The following is a 27,266-nucleotide window of genomic DNA, read 5'->3' as shown; positions in this document are numbered from 1 at the left end:
ACCAATCAAAAGCCAAAACTCATGAATAAGCAGGTCACCATGACCGAGATGATCACTCTCAAGAATGTGTGCAAATGAAAATCCATATCAAGTTTCATCACTTTTAAATCTAAAAAATATACTCTTAACAGAAACGCATGTACATCACTGCCGGCTAATACAACGGATCTTTGTGAAGTTTCATTGTATGGCAGAACTCACCATTCCTGAAGTTCTGGAGATGGGATGAGGCCTGCTGTCCCGTTCTTAGCATTTTCCAGTTTGCCTTGCCACCAGTTGTGATCATCCTTACTGATAATCTGGATGATGTCACCCACCAGGAACTTGATGCCTGCTTCCTTGCAGGGTATAAGATCATCCTTCGCTGGATCGTACTCAAATTGTGCTCTTACATATATCTGCAAGACAACACATCCGTTAAAACAAACAAACACACACCAGTTCAGTTGTGAACGAGGACAACACAATTGCAGTGCGGTTTATCTATCAATTTGCTGGTACAGCAGGAAAAGCAAGCGGGTGAAGATGTAAAAAGTAAGGTGATGCAAATGTGAACACGGACCGTTTCCTGTATTGTTGTTTGAAGACAACATGCAGAGGTGTTTACAAGTTAAAAAACAAAACAAGAGAGGAGGGCAAGCATCAGTATGCAGGGTTTCTCACCTTAAGGATCCATCCACCCAGGCCCAGGCCTCAAAAACGGAATATACAAAATATTGCTTGTTGTAGAAGCTTGTATTACGTGCTATAATATATATCCCCCACCCTCTCTAATGAAGGCTATTTGGTGCAAGATGCTTACTGTGTTTGCACACAATTCTAAAGGTGAACCAACTGTACAAGCTGTGGTACATTTGCTAACAATTTCCCCTCCCCATCCCTAAACAGTGTGTCTTAGAACCGTTCATAAGCTACTGCTGCCACCAGATGGATGCTGCCTTAATCAAAGATGTTGTAATAAATATCATTTCTATAGTTAATCATACTGACATCAGTCCTTAATCTGACACAGTAAGCATGGAGATTATCAAAATTATGTGCCATGATACGTATGAGGACTCATACTGGACAGCAGCAGAAATGTTGTCATCATAAACTAGATCTTCAATCCCAGTTTGAGTTTACCCAGGAAGGATCAAGAAGCATTGCTACGGTATCTTATCAAAACGCCAAACTGCAAAAAAAAGTTACCCAAGCTTTTATCCCAAAACCACATCTCCCTGTCTGAGATAAAGGGAAGGAGTTGTTAATAAAAACTTTGAATATTCAGTTTAAAGGGTTAGAGAACACTTCGGTTTACAAGTTCTGTGAATGCAAAGTTTTAATGAAGCGATCAGGTGTGTCTTTAAAACGTAGCGAGACAACGCATCAGGTCTGTTGTCAGCAGCCAAACAGACAAGAAAAGGAAATGCCCTCTAAAGAGCATGTCTTACAACAAAGCAAGACTAATAATTCACTGCACATGATTTCCATGTAGAAATGGTTTTATATATATATAAAAAAAACACTATAATGAGGATCCACTGAATTACGTAAGCACTGAAGAATAATTACTTCCACTGTGTCTGTTGCATATGCATGTGTTACTCAGTTTTTAATGAAACAAACACCCCAGTGATCTACGTCTTAAAGGCACCCCTGCAGGAACAGGATGAGGGTATTATTAAAAAAAAAAAAAAAAAAAAAAAAAAAGTTTAAAAACATAAGTAAAATAATATATATGCATCTTGTGCTGTGCAAGACTGAGAATATACTAGGGATATACTGACACCAAACGCTATTTTTGGATTATTTCTTATAGCACTTGCTGAAAACAGCAGCTGTTAAAAGCTTGTCTCCAGTGGTACCTATACTGTGTTAACCAGAAGTAATCTCTCTCCTCCTTCCATATTGTATGTATTATGAACAATACATTACAAAACATCGTGCATGCTTGCAGTTCGTACATTTTATTTTAGGCAGCACGTGTTATTTATTTCGATACAAAAAAACATGATGGAATATTTTAGTTTGGTATTAATGTATCCCCCAGGTTATACTATGCCTAGTGTTAATGGATGGAACAGAAAATTAATTTAGTAAGATGTGTGTGTTAAATGCGTCATGCTTTTGCAAGGTTAGCACATACAGTAAAGTATGAAATGGGAAGGGGAGTGGGTGGGCTAACTACATACAGCTACAGTATGCCTACAATGAAAAAGGATTTATTGCACAAGTCTATTCACCTGTCGTCCTTTTGGTTGGGTAGTTAATGGAATGTCCTGCAGAATAAAGTCAACCCATGAAAGAAAAAATGTACCGTTTACTGAGGTGGAAATAAAAACACACTTGCAGCATGTCTTCACATTTTCATTCAAACTAATTGTGCACAGTTGACAATGGTAAGTGTTTGCAGTGCATCAGACAGATCACTGATGCAGCAAGCTAGAAGAAGCAGATAAGAGGCCACCACCTTCAGCACCAAACCAGATCTTCATGGAGAACATGCTATCTCAACTGCATTATAAGATAAAGATTCCTTAATATACTCAAACCCTTAATATTCCAATTATTGACGACACTTTAAGGACTGTTCAGCTGTTTTGCTATTTAAAAAAATATGTATTTTCTGCCAAGCAGTTGCAGGTACACAAGCATGAAGCACTCTGATATTCTTAAAAATGTACATCCCAGCAATGACTGACTACAAAGGGCACACACGGTTTGACATGAATCTCTGGATGTGCAATAATGTAATGCTTTTGCAAAGGATAGCTGTTTCTCTTCCTACTGCAATAATTTATCACCAATGTGACACCTTATTTAATGCTGAAGATGCTGGCTGGCCCAAGCTTCGTTAGGAATGCACAGGAAGTCGCAGCTTCTTTATATTGAAATGCCAGGCCAGTGCCTTTACAGTGCAAGTACATGGAACACAACAGCAGAGGGCACACCAATTTGAGAACTCAGATAGCGGAAACTACACCACTCCTCTCAGAGCTCTCCTGCAAAAAACACTGGGTACTCCATGACAGGAAGGGTTCTTAGGCTACAGTTAATTACTTAGTAAATAATAATAATAATAATAATAATAATAATAATAATAATACCCAAAACTCTTATGAATGATAACGCACCATCTACCTTTGAGTGTATCCATAAAAAAATAAAAATAACCCTAGAACTGTAAGGATTTCAGTTAGAGGTTTAAAAAATGTATATATATATAAAATGGAAATCCATGCGAAATGATGCATAGTATAATCACCCCCCTGAACTCACACACCTTAAAGTCCCAAAAAAAAAAAAAAAAAAAAAAAGGATCTGTCTTGCACAACAATTGTTTTAAAAAATAAAATCTGTACCACTCAAGTTCAAGAGAAGAGAACCTGTATTCAAGAGAAGTCCCATCAGACACAGAAAATAAAAGGCGAAACTAAAATAAAACAATGACAGATGAGCACCAACGACTAAAGGTTGGATTTTGTTTTCTTCACTGGAAATGGAAGCCTTACCAAAACGGAATTGTTAATGCTGGTGTGCCCATTAGCTGGGGACTGTCTGGAGGTGGAGGGGGACTCTCTCTGAAATAAGACACAACATTCAGTAACAAGAGAACAGCAGTCAACCATAACACATAGCGGCAACAGCCTGGGAATAAAACAAACACAGAAGCCAAAACGGTACATAAAGTACTAGGTTTAGGTAGGTACCAGAAATGGGAGCTTTGAAACTACGGTTTATTAGACATTTGTGTTTCTCCAAATACTGCACCCTGATGACCTATTGACTTTGGTAGTAAAAGCACAACACAAGTCCTGAAGTTTACTCCTACTTAGGAACACTCTGATCTAACGGCATCTACATATCTACACCTTTAGGGAGTTGCTGGTCTTCATCATGCGTTGAAAAAATATCATGTGCAGGGTGCTTTGTGAACACAATGTTAACTTCACACCCATTGCTCCCGAGGAACAGTAGCTTAATTGCACATTTTACTGTTAGTCCTTGAATCCCTGGCGCTACCTGCAACTTCCACCATTGAGCACCTTGGTTACTTTAAAAAAAAAAAAAAAAAAAAAAAAAAAAAAATCAGTACTACCCAAGATCTAGTTTTTATTTATTTATTTATTTAAAACTATTTGTATTAGGTGTTATTTCACCTTTAGGCCCTGACCACAAATGTTGTCCTGCCATTTATGGGTTTTCTCTGCATAAGAAAACAAAAAGACAAGGTCACCAGGACAAAACTGAAGGGTTATAGTATAGTTGTTTTTTCTTACACTAACATCATGCAGTTCCTCCCATAGCCACTAAGTGGAGATAAACAGCAGCAATTGAGAACAACTCATTTTTTTATGAAGGCAAAGCTCTCTATTAAAGATAGGAACCATATACAGCACGGTAGCGATACAAGAGAGATACAACAGTCCCCTACATTCAGTATTGCTAAGTTAATATCAATGTCATTTTCTGCAGTTGAAAGTTATGCGTCAATAAAAAGACGCAATTTTTGAAATGGACGAATTTGCATTGCTTTTGTAAAATGGCTCACAATTGACTCCATCACCAATGCTTTAATAACATTAAACTTACAGCAGCAGACAACTGGATTGAGCACGCCACAATCAATAAACATGGGCAGCAGTGTGGAGTAATGGGGCAGCAGTGTGGAGTAGTGGTTAGGGCTCTGGACTCTTGACCGGAGGGTTGTGGGTTCAATCCCAAGTGGGGGACACTGCTGCTGTACCCTTGAGCAAGGTACTTTACCTAGATTGCTCCAGTAAAAACCCAACTGTAAAATGGGTAATTGTATGTAAAAATAATGTGTAAAAATAAAAGAAAAGTAATTGTATATGAAAAAAATTAATGTGATATCTTGTAACAATTGTAAGTCGCCCTGGATAAGGGCGTCTGCTAAGAAATAAATAATAATGTTGGACTGGAAGACTACCATTCCAAGACAGGCTACTGTTCTGGTACAGAATGATGAAACTTGTGCTATACTGGTATTTAAACCTCCTTGGACGCCTGTAAGCATGGCACATAGCGTTTTCCTGGCAGTGCGGATAATGGTATGTTTGTTAGTACATGGATATGGAGATGGGGCTGAGCAGGTTCAGCCACCTCCCAGGGTTCCGGTATCTTTGTTGTAAAATTGGTGCGCAGAGAATAACAGCACAGGCAGAACCAGTCTCCAAAAAAGCGTTAACAAACAAACAGCCACCAGCAGGCAATTAGTAAGTCACAGGGGCTTTGAAAAATAAAACAAAACCACAAACCCCACAACAGCAACAATATGAACACACTTATTAAATCCATTACCTCACAAGATGAAGACTGATTGCGATAGCTTGGCACAATCTTGAATGTGATGCTCCCTCTCATTTCCCTCTGTTTCAAAAAGAAGGAGGAAAAGCAGGAGGTATTAAAAAGTCAGCGATGCACTGGGTACCTTTTAGATTAAACTTCTACAGACATGACTGATGAAATAAACACAAGAGTTAGCAGCCAGGGCTGCTTCAGTAACAGCCAGTGCAACATCAATATTTTACCTAAAGCTATAAAGCAACTGATTCATCATCACAATTTCATATAAATATTACATAATGGTGGAAAATAAAAGCATCTCAAAAACACTGGCTTCTACTATATAGAAGACTTCACCACTGTAATAACCAACCTCAACTTTATTAGTGAGCTATTTATTTCCTGCAATGTGAAAAGAAAATCTTCAAATCACATACACCAGATACATGCACTACCCTGCAACAAGTTTTGCGACAGATAAGTAAGTAGCCAATTTTACCATACTCTTTTCTACAAAGATGCAAAGTTTATTTATGGGGTCTAAAACAGCGGCAGATCTAAATACTGCCATCATTTAAAAACCATTACAAAGTTTTTTCATAGTTTAAATAAATATTTATTATTTACGAACTAAAGAGACATATGTGAACTTTTTGATGTATTATAACCTTGGGGCCTTTATTGATTATTTAAAATAGTATTCAGATCCGCCATCGTTTACATTAATTGAAAAAAGACTCCCAGCAGTTCTTAGTGAGAGAGTGCTTAGCAGGTTTTGCGGCAAGTGTCCCTGCAAACATGCATTCAAGATCAATGGAGCCAATGTGATGCTGTCTCTGGAATCCCCAACGAAGAAAGAAAACTTCACACAACCTGTGCTTTTATCAGGTGAACCACTCAGGGAACCCTCCAGGTTCAGCGTTTGAAGTCAAATTACCCAGGTCTGGTTACATAAACAAAAAACTTTGGAATCTCAGGCGTACAGCTGGCTAAGTTTAGGAATACAGACATCAGACTGCGCTCGTACAGTTTAAATATGGGAAAACAAATGGCCACACAACAAAAACGTTATGTACATTATAAACAGCTTTATGAAACAATAATATGCAAATTCTCCTTTTGTCAATCTGTAACGTCTGTCACGTAATGCAAATACCTCCAGTAGGGAGGACATTGCTCAAAAATGATGCAGATGCTTGGTTATTGTTATTGCTTTTAGTTGGCAACATAGTACTTGTAAGTCTGCAGAATTAATCCCACTTATTTAATTTCCATCCCATCTCTAATCTCCCTTTTCTCTCAAAAGCTCTTGAAAGGGCTGTAGCCAGTCAGCTGCTGAAACATATCATGGATAACAATCTGCTTGAATCGCTACAGTCTGGTTTCCGGTACTGAAAATGCTCTGCTCCGGATTGTGAACGATCTCCTGTTCAATGCTGATGCTGGTGCTCCCTCTGTGCTTGTCCTCCTTGACCCAACAGCCTCCCAGCTTTGGTGCGTGACAACTCTCAAGACCCACCTGTTCTCTCTTGCTCTCCATGCTCTTTAAGTCTGATATCTGCTATTAGCTGATGTGTTGCTGCTACTATTTAATGTATTATGTTACTATCATGTATTATGCACTTTCCACTGTATTTAGTGTATTATGCATTGTGTTTTTTTTTTTTGTTTGTTTTTTTACTGTATAGCATGTATTATGCATTTCTCTGTATTTAAAGTACTATGGATTTTCTTCTTGTTACTGCATCTTGTAAAGCGCTTTGTGATGGTGGTCCACTATGAAAGGTGCTACATAAAATAAAGATTGAATGACTGATTGATTGATATCTCCACAGTGTGCGTCTGTGTCAATGGGAGCTGATAGTTCTACTTGTTAATTCCACTTTTGTTTCTTGTCACCCAGAGTTTGGTTTTAAAAGAAGTAACAGATCCAGACACAAGCACTCACTCACTCACTCACTCTGTTTACTTACAAGCATCTTTTGAAGCTGTTCCACAGTCTGGTTGGCTACACTGATTCCATTTATTTCTCTGATTTCATCCTCAACATGCAGTGTGCCTAGAAGGGAAGAAGAGGGTACAAGCTTGTTATCACTCTGGCAAATCTGCAACTGTAAAGCAAGTCGAGAGAGCAGGAGGGGGCTTTATTATAAAACGATATTGGTTATTTTATTGTTAAGAACAGAGATACCTCTTTACCTAAGGATAACCCACAGAGGTGCACCATCATACTCGCAGGCAGGTGCGCTGGAACTAAGGGGGCTGAGGATGCGGAAGCACCCCCTGGATTGAAGTACTGTGAACCTGCTTCCATCATATACAGGGGTTACAGTTTTGTTCAATGGTTTTCAGCACCCCCACTATAAAAATTGTTCCAGCGCCATTGCTCACAGGGTTACTCCATTAGCAACCCAAAGTCCACTGCTGAAAAACATAGCGCTCTCCACAGCCAGTGAATTAGACGTCATTTCCAAACAAGCCTATCTGCTGGCCCACAGACACTGAAGAAGACTTACTACTTTGCTCTCTCAAAACCAGAGTGTGCCTTCCACATAACAGGAATGCCACTGAGAAACATCAATCTTGGTGTGCGACAAACAGATAGGAATGGATTGAATTTAAAAACATGGTGACTTGATCATGCAACAGTTTCTAGAAAAATTTATCAGTCAAAACAGCGTTCCAATTCTGCATATAGTAGCAGGAGCCAGACTACACGTCCTTGGAGTGAAGTCGTGGCAAGCAAGTATCAGAAATAAGGGGGCGTGGCACGCTTCTCTAAAGTTGAGACTGTAAATGTAAACAAACTCAACAGAATGTCTGCCTGTGGATTAAGAAATCCGCAGCAACATTGCAACTTTATACAGACACCACAAAACACCTGCTTTCATGTTTCTAGTGAAATATCATAATCGACAAAATAAATGAAGCTGATGAACTCAAACCAGAAAACAAACAGTCCACAAATTCCCAAGCCACCCATTTATATATTCCAACCCTGAGTGAAAAAGTTAATATGTGAGCAAAACAAGTGCAACAAATGGTTACATCAAACCATTTATATGGCAGTTGTCATGAATTCAGCTAATGCCATAAATGTAGCACACCAGGGAAGAAGCACCTGTATTTGTACCAACACACTGAGGAATATTTTGCGTTTCACACTTCACACTTCAGCTTTGGTGACTTTCGCCTGTAACTGGACTGTCAACAAAGCCTGTTTAGAACTATACAGACAGGCTGGCTTGCAAGTGTCACCGGAATAAGACCTACGCATAATGCAAATAGCACAATAAAGGTATATATAGAAAGAAAGATAATGCTTATCAATTCCCTGATGCAATCAGGTTCAGCTGAAAAGGAAAATGGCGTCGTTGTCAGTGTGCGTAGCTATTTTATGCTTGCGGGGGCGGAGCAGCAGCCATGTCACACTGCTCGGACGAGAGTCTTTGGTATAAGTTTTCAGGTTCGGGAGTCTTAATGGGAAAGACCCGTTTTGTAATGGTTAATATTCCCTACTTGAAAGGGAACAGTCCAATATCTTTCTCTCTCCTAGCCCAGTTACTATGTTAACAAGGCAGTGTCTGACTGGTTGAGCATTTTATATCTAGGGTCCTGGTAACCATAGTAATAGAGGTGTACTGTGACACAATACAACAGGCACTTTTATGATTACTCAGACTCACTGATTGCAGTTTGGAGATCCGATACAAAAACACACACTCAATGCAGCTGCCTACTGTAAAGAACTTTACTCCCTGAGTAAGAGATATATTAATTCACAGCCTCCTATTTTCATTCCAGATCCGAAGTTTGGCACAGCTTTCAGTATCAAACTCAATTTGAGTCTCAGTCAAGACCTACAAATAGGACTGTCAATCGCCCAAGCAATCTCGCCTACCTCTGTTGTCTAACCCCTCTTCTCATCTGTCAGCTTACCTTCAGCCATCTTCACTGTGTTAAAATGTTTCAATATATATATTTGCTTTATATATGGACCGTTCAATCAAAACTGACCCAAAACAACCCAAACAAGCCCTTACCTTGCCTGTGGATCATCCCGCCATGCATTATTCGTGCAACAATACAGTGGTTCAGTTCATTCATTTTTAGAGTAATGCCCTGTTGGGGGGGGGGGGGGGGGGGGGAGAAAAAAATAAATAAATCTGGAAAATACTTGAATGTTTATTAGATTGAAGGCATTAGCCCAAACATTTGTCTACTTGGCTTTACCTTTGATTTTTTTTTTTTGTACAGAAGTGAACACATCTTAAAGATCAAGTTCATACACAATATTTGAGTAATTGCACTAAAGGCAAGGGGACAGAAATCAGTTTGAGGCTGCATCCTTCAAGGCTACAGTTTATCATATCAGGTTTTTCAGTTGGTATGTCTAATAATTGGGATATGAAATTTTATTTCTGTACCATCTGGCTCTCAACAACTGGAATGTGGGGTCACCAGAAAGGCTTTTAATAATACCAGCCGGATGGATTACGAAGCAGAGCAAACAAAGAAAAACATGAATCATAGAGAAGATAAGGAAGAAAACCATTTCATTTAATAATCACTTGTAACCTTCACACTCAACAGGTCTGGTGGACAAAGGCAAAATTGTTTACCACTATGAAAAGAAATGACTTACCCTAACGGCCACAATGCAAGAGATATTACTTTTTACAATTTAATGCAATGTAATTACCTGTATCATTATTAAAATGTTGTTTTTCTGACCACATACAGCCCAATCTCTCTATCATTTTAATAGTCATGTGCAGTGAGGCGGATTGCTGCCTTTACTATACCACTAATCATCAATCAGGCAGTCCCAGTGGCGGGCCTAACAGACGTCACCAGGGAGTAATGGATATACAGAAGAACGCCCCTTCGATGGAAGGTCCACCTGTATTAAACCTGGTGGGTGAGCAAACTAATCTGGGTGCTCATTTTTAGGTTCTAGGGTGGTCCCGACTGCTTAAATGTCACATTTATAGAACTCTGCTTTAATGTATTTTTAATGCTTCTGGATCTCGCCACCACGCAAAAAATGATTCAAGTGCCTTACCATGGGCTCGTCCGTGTTCTTCTGGAACTGGACCAGGCGCACGCGGGTGACGTTCTCCATGTCCATGTCGCCGTTGGCACTGTCCGGGGAGTCTCCGTTCAGGTAGGGGGAGGTGGGCGGAGGTGTGACTCTCAGCGCGTCGTCACTGTAAACCTCGTGGGCCACAACGTCATGGGTCTGCAGCAAGGCCTGCGGGGTACAAGAAACAGGAAAAACACTCTAACATGGTGTCCTGCACACAGTGGAGACTCGAAGGTACCGCACACAGTGGAGACTCGAAGGTACCCTGCACTGCATGTCTATAAAAAATACTTCAAAATACACACCAAGATATTGCAAATTAATTCTAATTTTCCAGGTAAACACTCCAGTGGGATTGCACATTAAAGTTACACATTAACAAGCACAAAGTAGAAACACAAAGCCTTTATAAAGCCATATTGTGTTATTTGGTTATTTCTTTTCGTTATCCAGTGAATTTGAGAGGAACTCGCAACGTTTCTCACAAACAGTATGTCTTTGTCCCATAACATGCCACTTTGCATCTTGTGCTATTTCAGACAATATATCAAACTTTCCCACCACTTCCTCTTCATTGAAATTCCTCCACAGCCGGCTGCATAAATCTTATGCAGTAAGTTTGAGCATAACCCTTAACCATAAGTTTCCCTTGTCTAAAGTATTGACTAACATGTCACGTTGGTTTCTGCAGCACACTTACCGAAGGAAATGAAGGTAATTTCACAAAGTATTCTATGTAACGAGCCACTGATGTTTAAAAGTCTCCAGCTGAGCTAATATATTCTGAGCGCAGACTTATTAATGAATTACAGTCAGTCTGGTCACAGGAACTTACAGGGCTCTGTCAGGAGCCAACAAATGAATCAATGTGAGCCCTTATCCAGCAGCACTTGGCTGGCAGCCTGTTCAGTGATCTCCCCTCTCCTCCTGTACCATACATATATATATATATATATATATATATATATATATATATATATATATATATATATATATATATATATATATATATATATATATATATATATATATTTAAAATGTCTTTAAAGACTGTGGCTAAGAGAACTTCCCTCTGAAAGCCCACTCATTTCAGTCTTAAGGTAATGAATCCTGGCAGTCAGATAACCAGGCTGGCTCCCAGATGGGGCCATTTTAGGAGGGGGGTAGAGAAAGCTACTGTATCTGATATCTGACCCTGCTGCAGTCTTCCCATACTAAACAAAAGTACAGCACAGGCAAGAGAGACTGAATTCGAGCCAATACTGGGTTAGGAACACTTTTATTCAAACCTGAAATTTAAAGGTGTAGACACACATTTCAAATATAGTGTAACCAACACAAATTGGTTATCTTCTGTCCTACAACTTATTTATTACTTATTTTATTACTTATTTTCTGTCCTACAACTGTTCTAAAATGCTGGCATGGTCTATTTTTTTCAGCAGGAATGACTGTGTTTCTCCAAGCACTTTCAACAACTTGAAAAAAGAGCGGTTTGAGCATAGCAATGTCATCAATGTCAACGTACTGACGTTTTAAAAACAGGTCTTACTGGCTGACTCTGCTTAAAAACAGTGTCATCAGTGTATTCGCTGGTTCTCTGTCTACAGTAGCTAGAAAACAGTCCATAGAGAGCGTTGCATCTGTACGCAATGCAGCATAAATGTTTGGAATACAAAAAGCATAGCTCGCCCCCTGCTTATAGCTACGATTGTACTGGAATCAAGTGGAGATATGCAGACAATACTGGCATTGGACATCCACATGTTGAAAAGGACATCATGGTACACATGCCTCATCCACTAATTTTAGAGAAGCGATTTGCAGTAACAGAATGTGTCTGTCCATATGCTTAAGGTATCTATAATTATCTGTATAACAAAACATGTTGGAAACCCGCAAGTACGCATCAAAAAAGCCCTCCTGAAAGCTTTCTGTGAAGCAGAACTCACTGTCTCACACCCGAGTTAAGTCACCACATTTATAGTACTTAATTTCCCCACTTGTATTTCGCCTACACCTCAATGTGTTTTTCACTCTTCCTAAAAGCAATTTACAAGATGCCACAAAACAGCATACAATTAAATAGTGTCTGTAAATAACTTTATATACAGTACAAAAACAAAAAACCCTGCCGACTAAAACGACGAAAACAAGGTCTAGCATAAACACAGGAGGAGAGAAGCCTGGCAAAGAACGAACACAGCTAACCATATTACAGGAATTGGAAATGCCCCATTCTCACCTAGGCCATGGGGATGTCTGCACAACCCTGTTCTCTTCACATACACTTTCCAATCTGTTTCTCCTTCTGCCGCCTCCTCCTCATCCTGTTGCACGCTCAGCAGTCGTACAAGCTGGCTGGGATTTCACCAGCCTGTACCTGACAGTGCCTCCCTCCCCTCCCCTCCCCCACCTGTTGAGATATACTGCTGGCAGGAGGGTTGTGATGACATCACCATGTAACCACAACTCTTTAGGGGGCTGTACAAGTAACCCTTTCTCCCCCATTGCTGCTTTGTTATTTGGTAGCTACGCTAAGGGAATTCCTTTAATTCTGCCTCCCTCCAGTTTGAGTGCTCATTAAAGAACAGTGCAGCGTAAAAATGCAAGACAAAGTTGCCTCGTTAGGAGCTTAGCAGATGACACTGTTGGTTAGTGATTATTTTCTTTTGTGTTGTAAGTTATCACTATTGCATGTAGATCAGGGTTAACACTTTGTATTGCAATAGAAAAAAAACCCATCCATAATCAACATGTACTTAATTAGCTTTTGAAAGGAGTGACAAGATTAAGCAGCGCAGACCAGCTTAAAGAATCCACCAGCTTCTGACCCATAACCCCTCCTATAAATCTCTTTACTGCACCACTGGCATTGCAAGCTAATTACCACACAACTTGTTTCAAACCAAGAACCTATTTCTGATGATCTGTGTGAAGGTACCAATAGATACACACACACACACACAAAATGTCTGGTTGTGCCACATGTTCAAAGTAACCATATCCCTAAGATAACCAATGCAGTCAATTCTTGTTAATACAAATTTCAAGGGACCAGCAAATAAAGTCTTATCAGTAATTCTTATTATCAGATTTTAAGCCAAATGCATAGACAGTTTCTACTGAAGTTACAGTAATTATTATTGTACCCCAGTTTTTAAGAATGGTTGACAAAGTGGTCGTGGGAATGTTGAAATCTTTCTTTTTCTTGTACTGTGGTGCATTATCCACCACTTTCAACACCTCCACTTTCGTCTGCACAGATAATGCACGTTTTTGCATGAGCACAAAGAGAACTCGAAATGCATCATGGGATCTGTAGTCCCCAAACAGCACTAAAATACAGAACAGAGGCGCCAATCTGGATGCAAGTGAATACATTTCCTAATATCCTTTACACTCAGCTGTTAAAACTACGGCAATTCATTTTATTCAATTTTTTTTTCCCTTGGGAGGGCTCCAAAATAACTCACACTAACAGGAAATTTGTGTTAAGTGAATTTGCATTATAAGAAGTAATTTACAATAAGCGACAGCTAAATTTGTCCAGGATCCTTGTAGAAAATTCATACTATCAGGAAACTTGAAAACTGACTGTATTAAATGTTTCTGCCTTATAACGCAAAACGGAATATTGTCTTTCGTATTAAATCTTTAATATATCCACGTAAAAAAAAGACATTTATTAAATGAACTCTGACATAACTGCACTGGACTTCACTCCCAATACATTTGTGTGCTGAACTCACCATAAAATGGGGCTGTGTGAGGATCCGCTTTAGTTCTTTAGCATCAGTGTTCTCTGGGTAACATGAAATCTCTTCCAGTACCTGCAAAATATATAGAGTTTGAAACATCCTTGAACTTGTACTAGATATGCAGTGCATAGGTGGTTATAAAAGCTCAGCTATCACGTGAAGCAAAAAGAAAATAGAAAGCAAATAATCCCCCTTCTCGGTTTTCTTGAATCAATCTGACCTTAAAATGATCACATGATACCACAAAAAAAGGTAGTGGTGTTAAAAAATGTGAACCACAGCCATTTATGATCAAGCAAGTCTTCTCATGAAATCATTCTGTATTCCTGAGGGGTTTCACTGTAAAATGTGGGATCCATCATCATTACCTTTACTGATTCACTCCTTATAGTCCTCATGTTTGACTGTATATTATTCAATCAATGTTTAATTGTCTAACTGTTAAGATACAAAAGTAAAAAAAAAAAAAAAGAAAAATAGCTATGTGCAGTATTACTTAAATATAGAACAACTTTTTTCCTTTTTTTCTTCTTTTTTTTCTTACTGTTCATGGTACTGGTCTTTTTTTTTCTGCCCACATAAAATGCCAAAATGCTTTAAAAAGACAATGACAAGTTAAAAGTTTTAAAATGCCTCCGGCTTACATATTCCAGATGTTTCAAAGCTGCGCTGGCTTCGTCGTCGGTGGAATTCTTAGTGTAAGAAGACACACAGGTGAATTATACAGTGCTTTCTACCAGCTCTACAATGATAATATGAATTACTAAGACAGGTCATGTTAGTAAAGCTTTATCCAGGTCTTAGGCTTCCGTTCATATAGAGTCAACCAAATCAAGAAGAATCAGTCAGAGGTAGTTGGTTAGTTTTGCCCATCATCAGTGATCACCAATACCCACGCACCCTGGTCATTTTGAAAACAGTAACTTGCAAAAGATATTTTTTAAAGCATTTCAGTACTGCTTGTGGGTGAGAAGTGTAGAAAGGAAAAGCAGTGCAAAAGGAAACTTGAGATCTTGATTTACCCCAGAAAGAAACAACCATATTCTGGAAGCGTTATGGATAATTCATGCATGCCATAAAACTCACCCTGCAAATGGTAGAAGTTACCATTAACAATCATTCTGAATACATAGTGAGGCTTATACTGTACACCTAAGGAAATACAACTACTTCTAGCAAATAAAAAATACAATTGCTGTCAAATTTATGGCCAAATTAACAGCTTGTGTGTATTTTTATTAAGCTAAAAACCCAGAATAAACACAGCATGAATGGGTGCACATTATTACATCTGTCAGGTCATAATTAATAACACGCTACAGCTGTGCAGTATGAACTTGAAGACAGTTCTCGTTAAAAAGTCTCTTCTGTGATGAACAAACAAACATCCACCGTAAAGGATCTGCTAGAGTAACCCCCCCCCCCCCCCCCCTTATAGATTCAGACTATAAACTTACTCCTTGTCTTTATCTAAGATCAATGATAATATATTAAGATCTAATACGGTTGACTGCTGACAGTGATTGAATGACGTAGGAGAGTAACGATGGCATAGGTGCGTTAGAGCTGAAAGCTTGGTGTTAGTGGAGCAGGTTAGTAGCCATGGTCTTGCATTTGGGAAAGTGTTATGTACAGAAGAGGCCAGGTAATAGCACAGATTAGGAGGTACAGTGCACTCTGTTTCTAAGAATCACATCTGTCCCGGATGATTTGATTCTTATAAGCGGTTGATTCTTAAAAGCGCACCAATATGATTACTGTGGTTGAGAATGAAAGCTTTGTTCCCTGCAGTGTAATGGGTTGACCACTACATGTATGCACAGGGACCACACAAAGTATTGATTAGTTAGTTCTCCAACAGAAAGCTAGGTTTATTTTGTTTGATGGTTTGTTTTATTAGCGGTTGTTTCCCCACTGCACTGTAAGAAAAATAAAACCAACACTGGAAATTGGAAATTTTCTGCAGATTACTGTGACATTAAATTAAATATTTTACATTTGTGTTTTAATCTATGTTAGTAAATACACATTTTACAAGGTTTGCTTCCTTATTTACTGAAAATAATTTTAAATGGAGACATGAAAAATGTAATTTGAACTTTATGAAGTCGATTGTGCCATGACTTTTGTTCCAGTGCTACGATTAAAGCTTCACTCTCACTCCCTCAGATAACCTGGCATTTCTTCAATACCACAGAATCAGGCCTTTGCATTATAAAACATGTTTTAGCATTTAACACTGTACGTTCTAAACATCATATGCTTTATTCTGACAATAGAATCGTGATTGCAATCTGAAAGATGATTCTGACCTCATGCAATAGAAAAACTGTGAGACACCCCAGTTAAGAGAAAAGAATCGTGCGGTTTCTCAATCACATTGAAAACAATTGTAAAAGTAGGAGTGCTTCATGCAAAAAACACAGTTATCATCTCTTTCATATCATTTCATACCTTTATCAAGAGCTAACACAAAAGGAGAACATATACACAACAATGGGTGGTCGAAGCATTCAGTTCCAAGAAAGATATTTATGATACAGCTTCACCACAGAAAACACGATCTGAAATGTGGACACTTCTAGTATCAAGGTAACCTTTATTTAAACTACTTGAGCTTTTTAGTTAATACACTACTTAAAATACTGCTAACTTATTGTCCGCATTTGTTAAGAATGAACACAAATTCCTTCTCAAACGTGGACCATAGTGCCTGATCCAGCAAAGAAAGTTATTCTCTAGAGGCAGGTAAATTATTACATCCTTTTATAATACACTTGCTTTTTTTTTTTTTTTAATTCTTCATTGGGCTGTCTGTCTCTTCACTGCATTAAAAGTGGGTCTGGTGGCAATTCATATGCTCATGTTATCTTTGAGCATCTGAAAATGTTCACAATATATACATCCACCAAATACTTTTAAAACCTTTCAACACTGATTTATCATTCTAGGAAAGGTAACTCCGCTTAACAGCGACAAACAGATAGATACACAGGTCTCGGGTACATAATGTAACAGCCATAACTTGAAGGACATATATGATTAAATTAAAAAAAGTTCATGTAGGCATTTATCAAAGACTAGATGTAGTAAACATTTAGAAAATAGGCCAAAATGTTTGTCAACACTTGAATGTGGAAGCTGAGCTCCTACTACATGTTCACTAGTCCTAAGGCCCCCATTAGCACTGCTGGTTTTTACTTTGTTTTCATCAGCATGAATGAGAGCACTGGCCAGCTCACCTCTTTGGCTCTCTGTACAGCATCACTTGTGGGATTCCTGATCTGCGGGGACGACTTTGTGTTGATCTTGTCATACAGCTGTAAGAACCATGAAACAGAAGACAGCGTTAGTCTCCTACATGTATTTCATTTCAACCCTTAAGAGTGAGCAGTTATAAAGCCCTGAGCATGTACACTGCTGTGCAAAAGTCTTAGACATGTTGCATTTTTCTACTCTGATGCACTATGAGCATCAACAATTTACTCAAAGCCTCCACTCGTGTTTTCTACTATTATAACAACTTTGACTTGGTTTTCAAGGTGTGGTATCCGAAGCATAATCAACAAGTACAGAGAAACATCATCTGTAATTGACAAACCCAAGACTGGAAGACTCAGAAAGCTGTCTAACATCCTTAAGGAATAGAAAGACAACAAGCGTTGAATTGACAACAGAACTGGCAGAAGGCACAGGTGTCACTGTCCATCCATCAACAGTCCAAAGCACCTCTGACCATTGTTCCATAGTCCAGTTTCTGTGTTTTTGTGGATATTTTAGCCGTTTAGTCTTGTTCCCCTTTCTTAACAGAGGTATTCTTACTGCAACACATCCTTTAAGTGAGGGGTTCTCAAACTTTTTTTGCTGTCCCCCTTTCAGAGATTTTTTTTTTCTCTTGCACCTCCTCTTCTATTAAACAGTACAATATTTAGAAAAATATGATTTTCCTAAAACAACATATTGTAACGTCACATGTAAAATCAAAGCAGGCTCCACACAGGCAGTAGCTTCATGCTCAAAGGACAAATAAACAATTACGGACCACGCCAAGGCAAAACAAAATAATAAAAACTTCTCTCTCTGTGCTAAATTCCAGTCTACCTCTCGCTCTCACCGAGACAGCCTCTGTCACTCACTCACACAACTGTGCTCAGGCATGCACTTCTATTTATCTCTTTGCATTAAATCGCGCCCTCCATCTGCCTTCACCATGCCATTTGAACCCCAATCTCCCGTCAGTATTCTAGGGGTACAAATGCATGTCCAGGACTGGTGAAGCCAGACAGACTGGCAACCAACACTCTCTCCTCGCCCCCCCCCCCCACCACTGTAGGTTCTACCAGGATAACAGTGCAACACTTACATAAGCAACTAATATTTAATAAAGTTATAATATATATTTAAGATAGATACACTTTATTACAATCACTATTCGTAATTGTATTAACATCAATACATTAGTCACTTATATTCCAGTGAAACAACTAAATGAGCTTTTGAATCCCCCCCCCCCCCCCCCCCAAGTCCTTAATTTTGCATTTAAAAACGGAATAAAGAACAGGGAAATGAGGGTGCAACATTTTAATAAGTAACTAGTCTTTCATTATAATTTTATTATAACTTAATAAAAGATTTATTTAATAAAAAGTTGCACCCTTTAGGTAGTTGATGTAAACAAGGCTAATTCCCAAACACTGTAAACTGTTCCAATAAAATCAAGCTGTGGCTTCTCCAAGCAGGGTATAAAAAGTGGATCAAATCAACCCCTTCGCTGTCTCATGTAGAAACTGCAGTCGTTTTTTAAACCGAGCACACCACTTCCTACAGTAAACCACACAAACTAAAACAAGAAGACACTATGAAACTAATACAAAACGGAAGACCCAAATTGAACCGAATGACATCTCAACTCCAGGCATCCAATTTCAGTTAAACCAAATGAAAAGCATAGACGTAATAAAAACAAAACAGCTTTACTACTTAAATCACTAACCAATCCGGGAGTTCAGATTAAAACAAGCTGTGGACAGATCATCTTCACCTTTATTTATACCTTACTTCCCTATCATTCATGTAGAAAATACAATGCTATTTATACAATACGTATCAAAATGACTCCTTCAGGCCTCAAGGCTGAAATTAAAGCAATTCAAGGTTGTAACACTAGCCCTGGTTATGTCGAGAAAGGATTTTATTACTGATATCTGACTCCTTGGAATTGCAAAACACACAAAAAGCAGATCCAGATCACCTCGGATTAGACTTTTTTTCCGGTTTCCTCCTTCACTCCATTTGCTCAGAAAAAAGGGTTTATTAGGAGCGAGGTTTCAGCTCTAGAGGAAGTTTTGTGGGAATTAAAAACAAATAACAAACAAAAAAAAAACACTACAGTGCACTTGCTCAGCTAAACACTGTGTACAGTTAGCAAGGAAAGACCAATACCTTTGTACCTCACTGGTACCAACTGGTCAGTAGGACAGTAGGTTAGAACTAGGATTTAAAACCTTGTTGGCTTTAGTAAATGACAAGACATCTCTCAACCAAAGCATGGTGCAAGGGGACATTGGTGCAACTCTCTCACAACACGTTTCAATGAACCTTACAGCAAGAACATAACATAACATTATCTGATCAACAACACTGTGCTTAGTGTGAAGTGCTGTTCTATGCAATTTAAATTTAGATTAACTTAAGAAACCAAACAAATCTTCCCTAACTAGAAGGATGACATCCGTCAAGAATTGTCGTTCTCCTGTAAAAATGCTGAATTCTTATTTTTAATATATCTCAATGATGAAAGACATGTAGAGAGGTGGATAAAATAAGCAGGTATCGCAACAAATCTTACAGGCATCAGTAACAGCCTTCTATGACTCATGGTGGGAGGCACAGCACAAAGTTGCCCATAGTTTGGTAGTTCCACCTTCCTGGTTCCACTGTCCTGCAGTGAACGTTTTGTTTTCCACAGCAGCACTGCAACTTGGCCGAGTGGCTGTACAGTATAAACACCCTGTGCTTGGGAAACACCGAGATCAGCTCCTGGTGGGAATATACAGAGGAGCTGCCAGCTGGCAGGCCAGCCATGAGGTCAGAAAAGTTCTCCATAGGGGAAGCATTATGTCTTATTGGTATGAGAACAAACTTGTGTTCAACCGTGCGGAACTGTGAAACTAGACAAGGCCATGAGAAAGGAAAACAAAAACACCAAACCACCGTCATCAGATGCAACACATTCGTAGCTGGATTCCTGACCTATTTATCGAAGGACAGCCTTTGTTTAATCACCTGCACTAAATATCTTGTGCAAAAATATATATGAATATACCTTTCAACATATACCTTGTAATCAAACATACAAAAAGCCACAAAGTGTCTGAAGGATAAATCTAAAATACATACATTTCCAAATAAGGCAGGAGCAAACCAGAAGCTATCGTGAAAGCTATCTGATGTTCAACTACACAGAAAAACAGTTTTTGTTGCATTCAAACATAATTGAGTAGAGCGCTATATTGTAATTGAAGCTGCTGGGAGCAAACATTCTAAAACAAACAAATCTTTGTCTGTGTGAACATCTGTATCAAATACTTAGTGCTGCATTATGTAGCTCAAAGTATGTTCTGACCAAGTTTCTTCAGCCCTCACAGGGAAATAAAGAAACAACAACAACAACATTAATATGTGAGCCTTGTCTTTAGGCAGATGGTTGTTTTTATCACACACAGAATATTTGTTCTTATCAAACATGGGAACAGCAGCAAAAGCTCTACAATTCTCTTGCAAAACATACAAACTTCACCTAAACTAAAGTTTATTTTGCAGAAGCAAAAGGTCAGAAACATGAAATTACATTGTATCCTTCTCTGTTATTGCTGGTTTATAAATTGATTATTTTTTTTTTTTTAATTTTCGCTGCAGTAGTTGTGAAAAAAAAAAAAAAAACTTGGCAAACTTCTGTTGCAAAAAAAGCTAATTCTTATACCTCCCAGACAACCCACAAAGGACCGGGAAAATGAAAGCACAATACCAAACTCAGAGTTGCAGAGCGTTAATTCACATCCTCCAATGTAAAGGGCACATTTAAAAAGCCTTTGATCTCGTTGTTTATCGTTTAATCTGGGTTCTTTTTAAAACTCTTAGAAACTGTACGAATACAGTAGCTTATTATTAACCGGTTTTGAGATATGAAACTAGACCACTGTGTGACATTCAACAGCATTTCGAAAGGGTTCGAAGTGCAGTCCTTTCCACTGTGTAGCCCAGGCTGCTATTTAATTAAACAGACTCAGGATGATGCATATAACCTCACAATCCAGCTGCACCAAAGCAACCCATCACTACAGCAGTTCAACAAAGAGCAGAAAACCCAGCAAGTTTCAGTACAGCTATGTAGATTAAAAGATTTCTAAAGTTTTCATCATCTTAACTTTTTAGTTAATTCGAGAGATTCTATTAATAGGTATTTGAAATTACAGTGAGAGCTCTCAGGATACATCATACTATTTATCACAAACAGACACTCTTCAGTGTAAAAGAAAAACACATTACATATAAAATGATACAGATGCATTTATTTTTACCCCTTCAACTTTTTTTTATTGATGTTTTCCATCATTCTGAATAGTTTGTTTTTATATATTGCTCAAATGGCTGGCATTTTGCTCGAATGCATGTGATTTTTTGCCATTGTGCTTGTTCCTGGTACCTGAGAAATAGTGTTACTGTAGCCCTTCAGCTCTGTGATTGCACCTGCTTCTATACCATACCATGGTTTAATTCAGTATTCCTCTACATCACTCAGTAGCCCCGTGCCAGGAAGGACCGTCGCTGGCTCTTGCGTGGATGTGTGCAGCTGGGACGCATAACAGGTGACTCGTTGCCAGGCAACCAATTGAGCAGGTAGGCTCGCCCGGCACTGAGCTGATCGGGAGGTTTGGATTGCCTGGGGAGGCTGAGCACAGCTCAAGAAGCGTCTGCGCCACAGCTCGAGGCGACTGCAGCGCCATGCTATACAAAGGGGTGCTTTGTTTACACCGAGGAGCCCTTCAACTGCAAGACGGTGCCTGTGAAGGCTCTGCCCAGCCAGGGTTTCGTAGTGTATTAGGTACCTGGAGCGGGATGTCTCTTTTAATGAGGCTAGAGCTCGCCTTGTGTGGTTAACAGTTGATTTTTAGTTTTGTTTTGCTTTCTTTAATAAATCTGACACTAAGGTTACCATTGCTGGTACCCTACTGGCAGCGTTATTATTCAGTGACGACCCAGCAAGTAAACGCAAAACCATCTAAAAAATTATGAACACATGCATCTAATTCCATATCTGGTTGTGGTATGCATGCGTGCAGGAATGGTTGATACAACTTGTTGGCACCTACATAAAGAGTTTGAGTTACTGTGCATATGGTTTATTTCACAATCATCTGCATCTGTTGTCTACCCAAAATGTCAGTAACCAGTAGTTTCCAGCCACACAGACAGACAGCAGTATGTGACATTTGCCATTCCTTAACTAACACAGTGGTGCCACTCCTTTCCTGGTCACGTTGGCAGTCTGGGATACCAATGCTTCAGACACCATCAACCAGTAAATCTCTGGCCCCTACTACACGTGCACAAAATACCCACCTATTTTAGGCTTTCAGGAGCATATGCATTTACCATATGCTTTCAAAGGCTTAAAGAACCAGAAATTTGAAAATATCACCCATAACCATGACTGTCTGGGTTATTGATATATTTATATACTGCAGCATTACATTTTTAATGCAGCAGAGATTTAATGAGATACAAAAGATTAAGGAGGAAACATTTTTTGCTCTGAGGATCATAGAGGAATGTGATCGGATTCTACTGTTACCATGCAACGAATTGTCATGAGTCAAGCGCAGCCAGCACAAGCTTATCATGATTCAGTTTTCCATACTAATTGAAAGTGTGCAATCTGTGATTTAAGACGGGGTGCTAAGCTGTACCTTTTAGTGGATTAGAGTTCAGCTGCAGCAGTGTCAATAATGATTAAGTCATTTGATCTAATCTTCAGATGAGACATATCTTAGCCGAGTTAATGTTTCTTGTAGACAGGTTTCTTATTCAAAGAGCATTTTTTTTTCATCTATGTATCCTCAACGTTACATACAGTACTAACAGAAGACACCCTAAGGGTCACTCCCAAAGTCTCATGTTCTGTGATTAACAATTATTCTCCCCCTCCTCAGGTTACATGTGATGTGTCTTATCAAAGCTAGTTCCAATACCTGTTGCCCTTAAAATGCTTGAACACAGTTACAAGCATTTTCTATGGGAAAAAACATATACAAATCTGTTATTCAATAATTCACTATTAAGGTATAAAATACTTAAATTTGGAGAAAATAAAAAAGAAAATTACAACTCCCAAAACAAAAAAAAAAGAAAATCAACCAGGTCTAATCTTTTAGGTTGTACATGATGATACCCATAGGTATGAGACCTTTTCCTGAAGAAAATTGATTTTAAACATTTGTTACCTACATGCCTGCATTTATAACAAAACTGTTCATATACAATACTGTAAATAAGACCATATTCACAAAGCTTTATGCAAGAGTTATTTAAATAATGCTTTTTTAAAAGCATGACACTGTATGAAGCGGAGTTACTGCAGTGGGCATCACTGTGTACAGTAGCTCTCGTTCAAGCGCACCACAGTAATTGACATGTGCAAATGTAAATTGGTCCCCTGACTGAAAAAAACCAAATCCAAGTTGCTTCCCCCAAATTTCAATTTTTATATCGGTCAAAAAAGTGCGACTTCAGTTTGAGTAAATACGGTATATCAAACTGTATTTTATTCCAAAGAAACAAAACTAAGCAAAAGGTGGTGACTTATTAGGCAATTTAAGTTAAATGACCTATGATTATTATTTTGATTTTTTTAATATAGAAGTACTGGACAATGGAAACACCTCTGTTTATATTTGATTGAAAATCCTTTTTTTTGTTTTACAGGTAATCCATAAAACATTATATAGAACAGTAATCATGTTTTTATAATTTAAATAAAAATACACGTTGTTTGCCTACAGGTAATTGATGCTGCTTGCGACATATACAGTAGCTTGCATTGCAGCAGCACCTTATTGTGGCCAATTAAAATAACTGCAGCTGACTTAGGCACAACAAAGCTTTATTTTTTGTGAGGCACAAAAGCAAATCTCATTAACGCAATGCTTTGTATGAATACGATTTGCTTCTGTGCTACAGACGTTTTGATTCTTTTTCACATTAACACATGTTCCACATTTACACCTAATTATATAATTGCATGTTTATGGAAAATACGTGGGTGATGCACTTAACCTTTGCAAAATGAAAAGCTGGACAAATGTTAGTTACCTTTCAAAGACAACACTACACGCAGTATATTTGAACATTTGAGTGTAAACTAGCTCACATTCAATTCCAAAAAAACACTGAGCAGTCAAAACCTTGAATCTTCAAAAACAAACAAAAAAAGCAATGCACTTTAGTAACGGTAGCATTGCAGGATCAGGTCTGACCTGAATAAGTCAGCCATGTCTGCCTTAATCCTTGCATGAAGACAAAACAGATTTAATTCAGTTTTATACCTGACCAATCAAAGAAAACTTTCCAGCAGTCACAATACTTCCATGGGGGAGGAGATTATTCAAGCAATCTTGTAAGCCTTGCAATGTTAGGCACACCTTTTCCCCCAAGGAAGAAAAAGCAATCTAAAAACAGCAACAAGTAGTTTATAAATAGTGTCTATAGTGTTGCTGCGACTTAAGTTTTGCTATTCAGTGCAAAGAACAATTAGTCTATGACTGCACCAGTTATTGCTAAGCAACCCTAGGTATTGAAACATCATGTCATTGCTAATACTGTTGTTTTTTTAGGGACACGAGTGACAAGCAGCTAGTTTAGCAAATGGAGGATCCATTTCAAATCACAATCTGAATCACACATTTCTGAAAATATTAAGTTCGCCGCCCCCTTTTTTTACACACTGCAGACTCACCATGCAGCCACCCAGAGCTACAGCGTCGGAGGACAACGCAGCCCTGGGCTGCTTACAGGCAAGCCCGCAGGCACTCGGCCAGACCACAGGGGTCGCTGGTGCGCGGTGAGCCGAGGACACCATGGCCGACCTAAGCAACCCCCGTCCCCCGTCCCCCGTCCACGGTCGGCAGTGAAATAGCCTGGACTCGAACTGGCGACCTCCAGGCTATAGGGCGCATCCTGCACATTTCCTTTACCGGATGCGCCACTCAGGAGCCCCAAGTTCCAGCAATACCAACAAAGAAAATAAATGCATAAACATAATAATACACATGCCCAAACAAAACCCAGTTGCTTTTTTGTTTGTTTGTTTATGTTTTATAAACACATGCTTCAAGCTTCCACTTTCTTTAGACACTGGATAAGATTCTTCTATGCTTTTTTCCTCTCAATGTCAGTTCAGTTTTCTAACAGGACTCTGTACTAGTTATGGTCTAGTGGCAACAAGCAGCCCTCAAGAGACACTAACCCACATAATTACTGCACATTTACTTAAATACACAGAGTACAGCAGATACTCCCAGATTGAATCACTGTACTCTGTGTGCCCCTTTGTTTGATGCGAAGTCACAGGATTAGTGCTCAGCATTAAACACTCTGGGTACAATTGACAATGTCTGACATTTTAGTTTATAATTCTAGGCATATATTCAACGCGTAATCCTGAACACTACAGATGTGTGGATAGTGTGTCTAGTCAGCAACCAGTAAAGCATCCACCTTTTGTATCTACAGAGGACAGTCATCGCTGTGCAGTCAACTCCATTATTATTGTTCTGCCTTCTTCCCAGAGATAGCCAATGATACAAATCAGTAGCCTCTGCTTCATATCCTTTAATGGGCATTTCATTGCCTTATGTGAAACATCCCAACTTCCTCAGACACTACTATCTCAGAGAGCATGGTCTTACTTGCACATCAGAACACACATTCTCCTGAGCTGAACTTCCACAACACAGTCTCAACAAATGTCCCTATAAGTAAACAACTCTTAATGGTAATGGGACTATACCATGAAAAATGTATCCAAAACACCAAACTGAACTGTTTCCAGTAAATACAAAACACTTAGAAAGTGACCATTATAACTTACTTTATATTTTGAAGAACACTTATTACATAAAAACATGTCTGTATGACATGAAAAAAAAAACAACAACAATAACCCCCTAGAAACAAACTACTATATCGTAAGTAAAAAACAGACTCACCAATGCAACTTTAATGCTTTCCTAAAAGCCGGGTGCTCAGTGATATCTTAATGTATAGAACAGCTTCCTAAATGGCTGAACTACCACCGTGTAAAGGCATCCAGACTCACAAAAGAAGATATTGTCTTGCTCCTTCTGTGTGAAAATTTAACTTGTAAATGGAGAGACATCTGTATTCAGAGACCCCCATGGAAACTGTCCCCAGAAGGCGGCCCACCACAGCTCAGTGCTGATAGAGGCGGTCCCACTACAGATCCTTTTAAAGGAAGCAGCTGGATTGCAGAGCTAGCTACTCCCTCTCCCTCTGTCTCGCACAACACCCCTCTTACAAGATCTTAGCTGTGCCCTGGAATGAGTCTAAGATTGAATGTGTTTTACAGATGTACAGCATTTCTTTTTATCCAGGTTTTTATTTTAACTGGGCACTAATAAAATGTTGCCTTTTACCATTCGCCATTTTTAAAACATATCTGTGATGTCACCCATTAATCTTTTGATTGATTCATTTCTACGAATCTTCTAACTAAAAGTGGCTGTGTGGCTTTGAAGAGAAGGGGAGTGCGGGGCAGATATATTGTTGATAAACCAATCCACAGTTTGTGTTACGAATCCACAGAAAACTGTTGATTTGTCAACAAAACCAGTCAACAGAAAATAGATTCAACACGTTTTTTTTTTTTATCTATCTCTTATAGAAACCACAGCTAACACCTTTGCAAACCGCCTTGTACTAACTGACTTGGACAGTACTGAAACAGGTCCCTTAAAACAATATTTATGGGCCAGAATTCTGTTTTGTTTGCACCAGTGCAAAGTTTCCCTTTTTTTCCCCTTCTTTTTTATAACAAGGGGACAAACAATGTT

The 27,266-nt window shown here is 38.8% G+C and overlaps 1 protein-coding gene across 16 annotated transcripts in view; it reads right to left on the bottom strand.

Moving 5' to 3' along the window:
* LOC117406144 (peripheral plasma membrane protein CASK) overlaps positions 1–27,266 on the bottom strand; it is a 163,714-nt gene that overhangs the window by 11,418 nt on the left and 125,030 nt on the right. For 4 of the 16 annotated variants that reach the window (XM_059030067.1, XM_059030069.1, XM_059030070.1 and 1 more), the window contains 10 exons: positions 17,379–17,456; positions 14,781–14,828; positions 14,128–14,208; positions 10,355–10,543; positions 9,333–9,411; positions 7,263–7,348; positions 5,305–5,373; positions 3,495–3,563; positions 2,226–2,261; positions 202–398 (listed from right to left, as the gene is read on the bottom strand). In XM_059030067.1, the coding sequence (XP_058886050.1) occupies positions 202–398; positions 2,226–2,261; positions 3,495–3,563; positions 5,305–5,373; positions 7,263–7,348; positions 9,333–9,411; positions 10,355–10,543; positions 14,128–14,208; positions 14,781–14,828; positions 17,379–17,456 (932 nt within the window). The remainder of the gene's footprint in view (positions 1–201; positions 399–2,225; positions 2,262–3,494; positions 3,564–5,304; positions 5,374–7,262; positions 7,349–9,332; positions 9,412–10,354; positions 10,544–14,127; positions 14,209–14,780; positions 14,829–17,378; positions 17,457–27,266) is intronic. The other 12 variants (XM_059030072.1, XM_034009991.3, XM_059030074.1 and 9 more) reach the window with 7 other exon arrangements.

Source organism: Acipenser ruthenus, chromosome 9 (assembly GCF_902713425.1).
Source record: "Acipenser ruthenus chromosome 9, fAciRut3.2 maternal haplotype, whole genome shotgun sequence".
Classification (NCBI taxonomy): Eukaryota; Metazoa; Chordata; class Actinopteri; order Acipenseriformes; family Acipenseridae; genus Acipenser; species Acipenser ruthenus.
The sequence above is the reverse complement of the archived record's forward strand: the minus strand, read 5'-3'. Positions and strand labels throughout refer to the sequence as shown.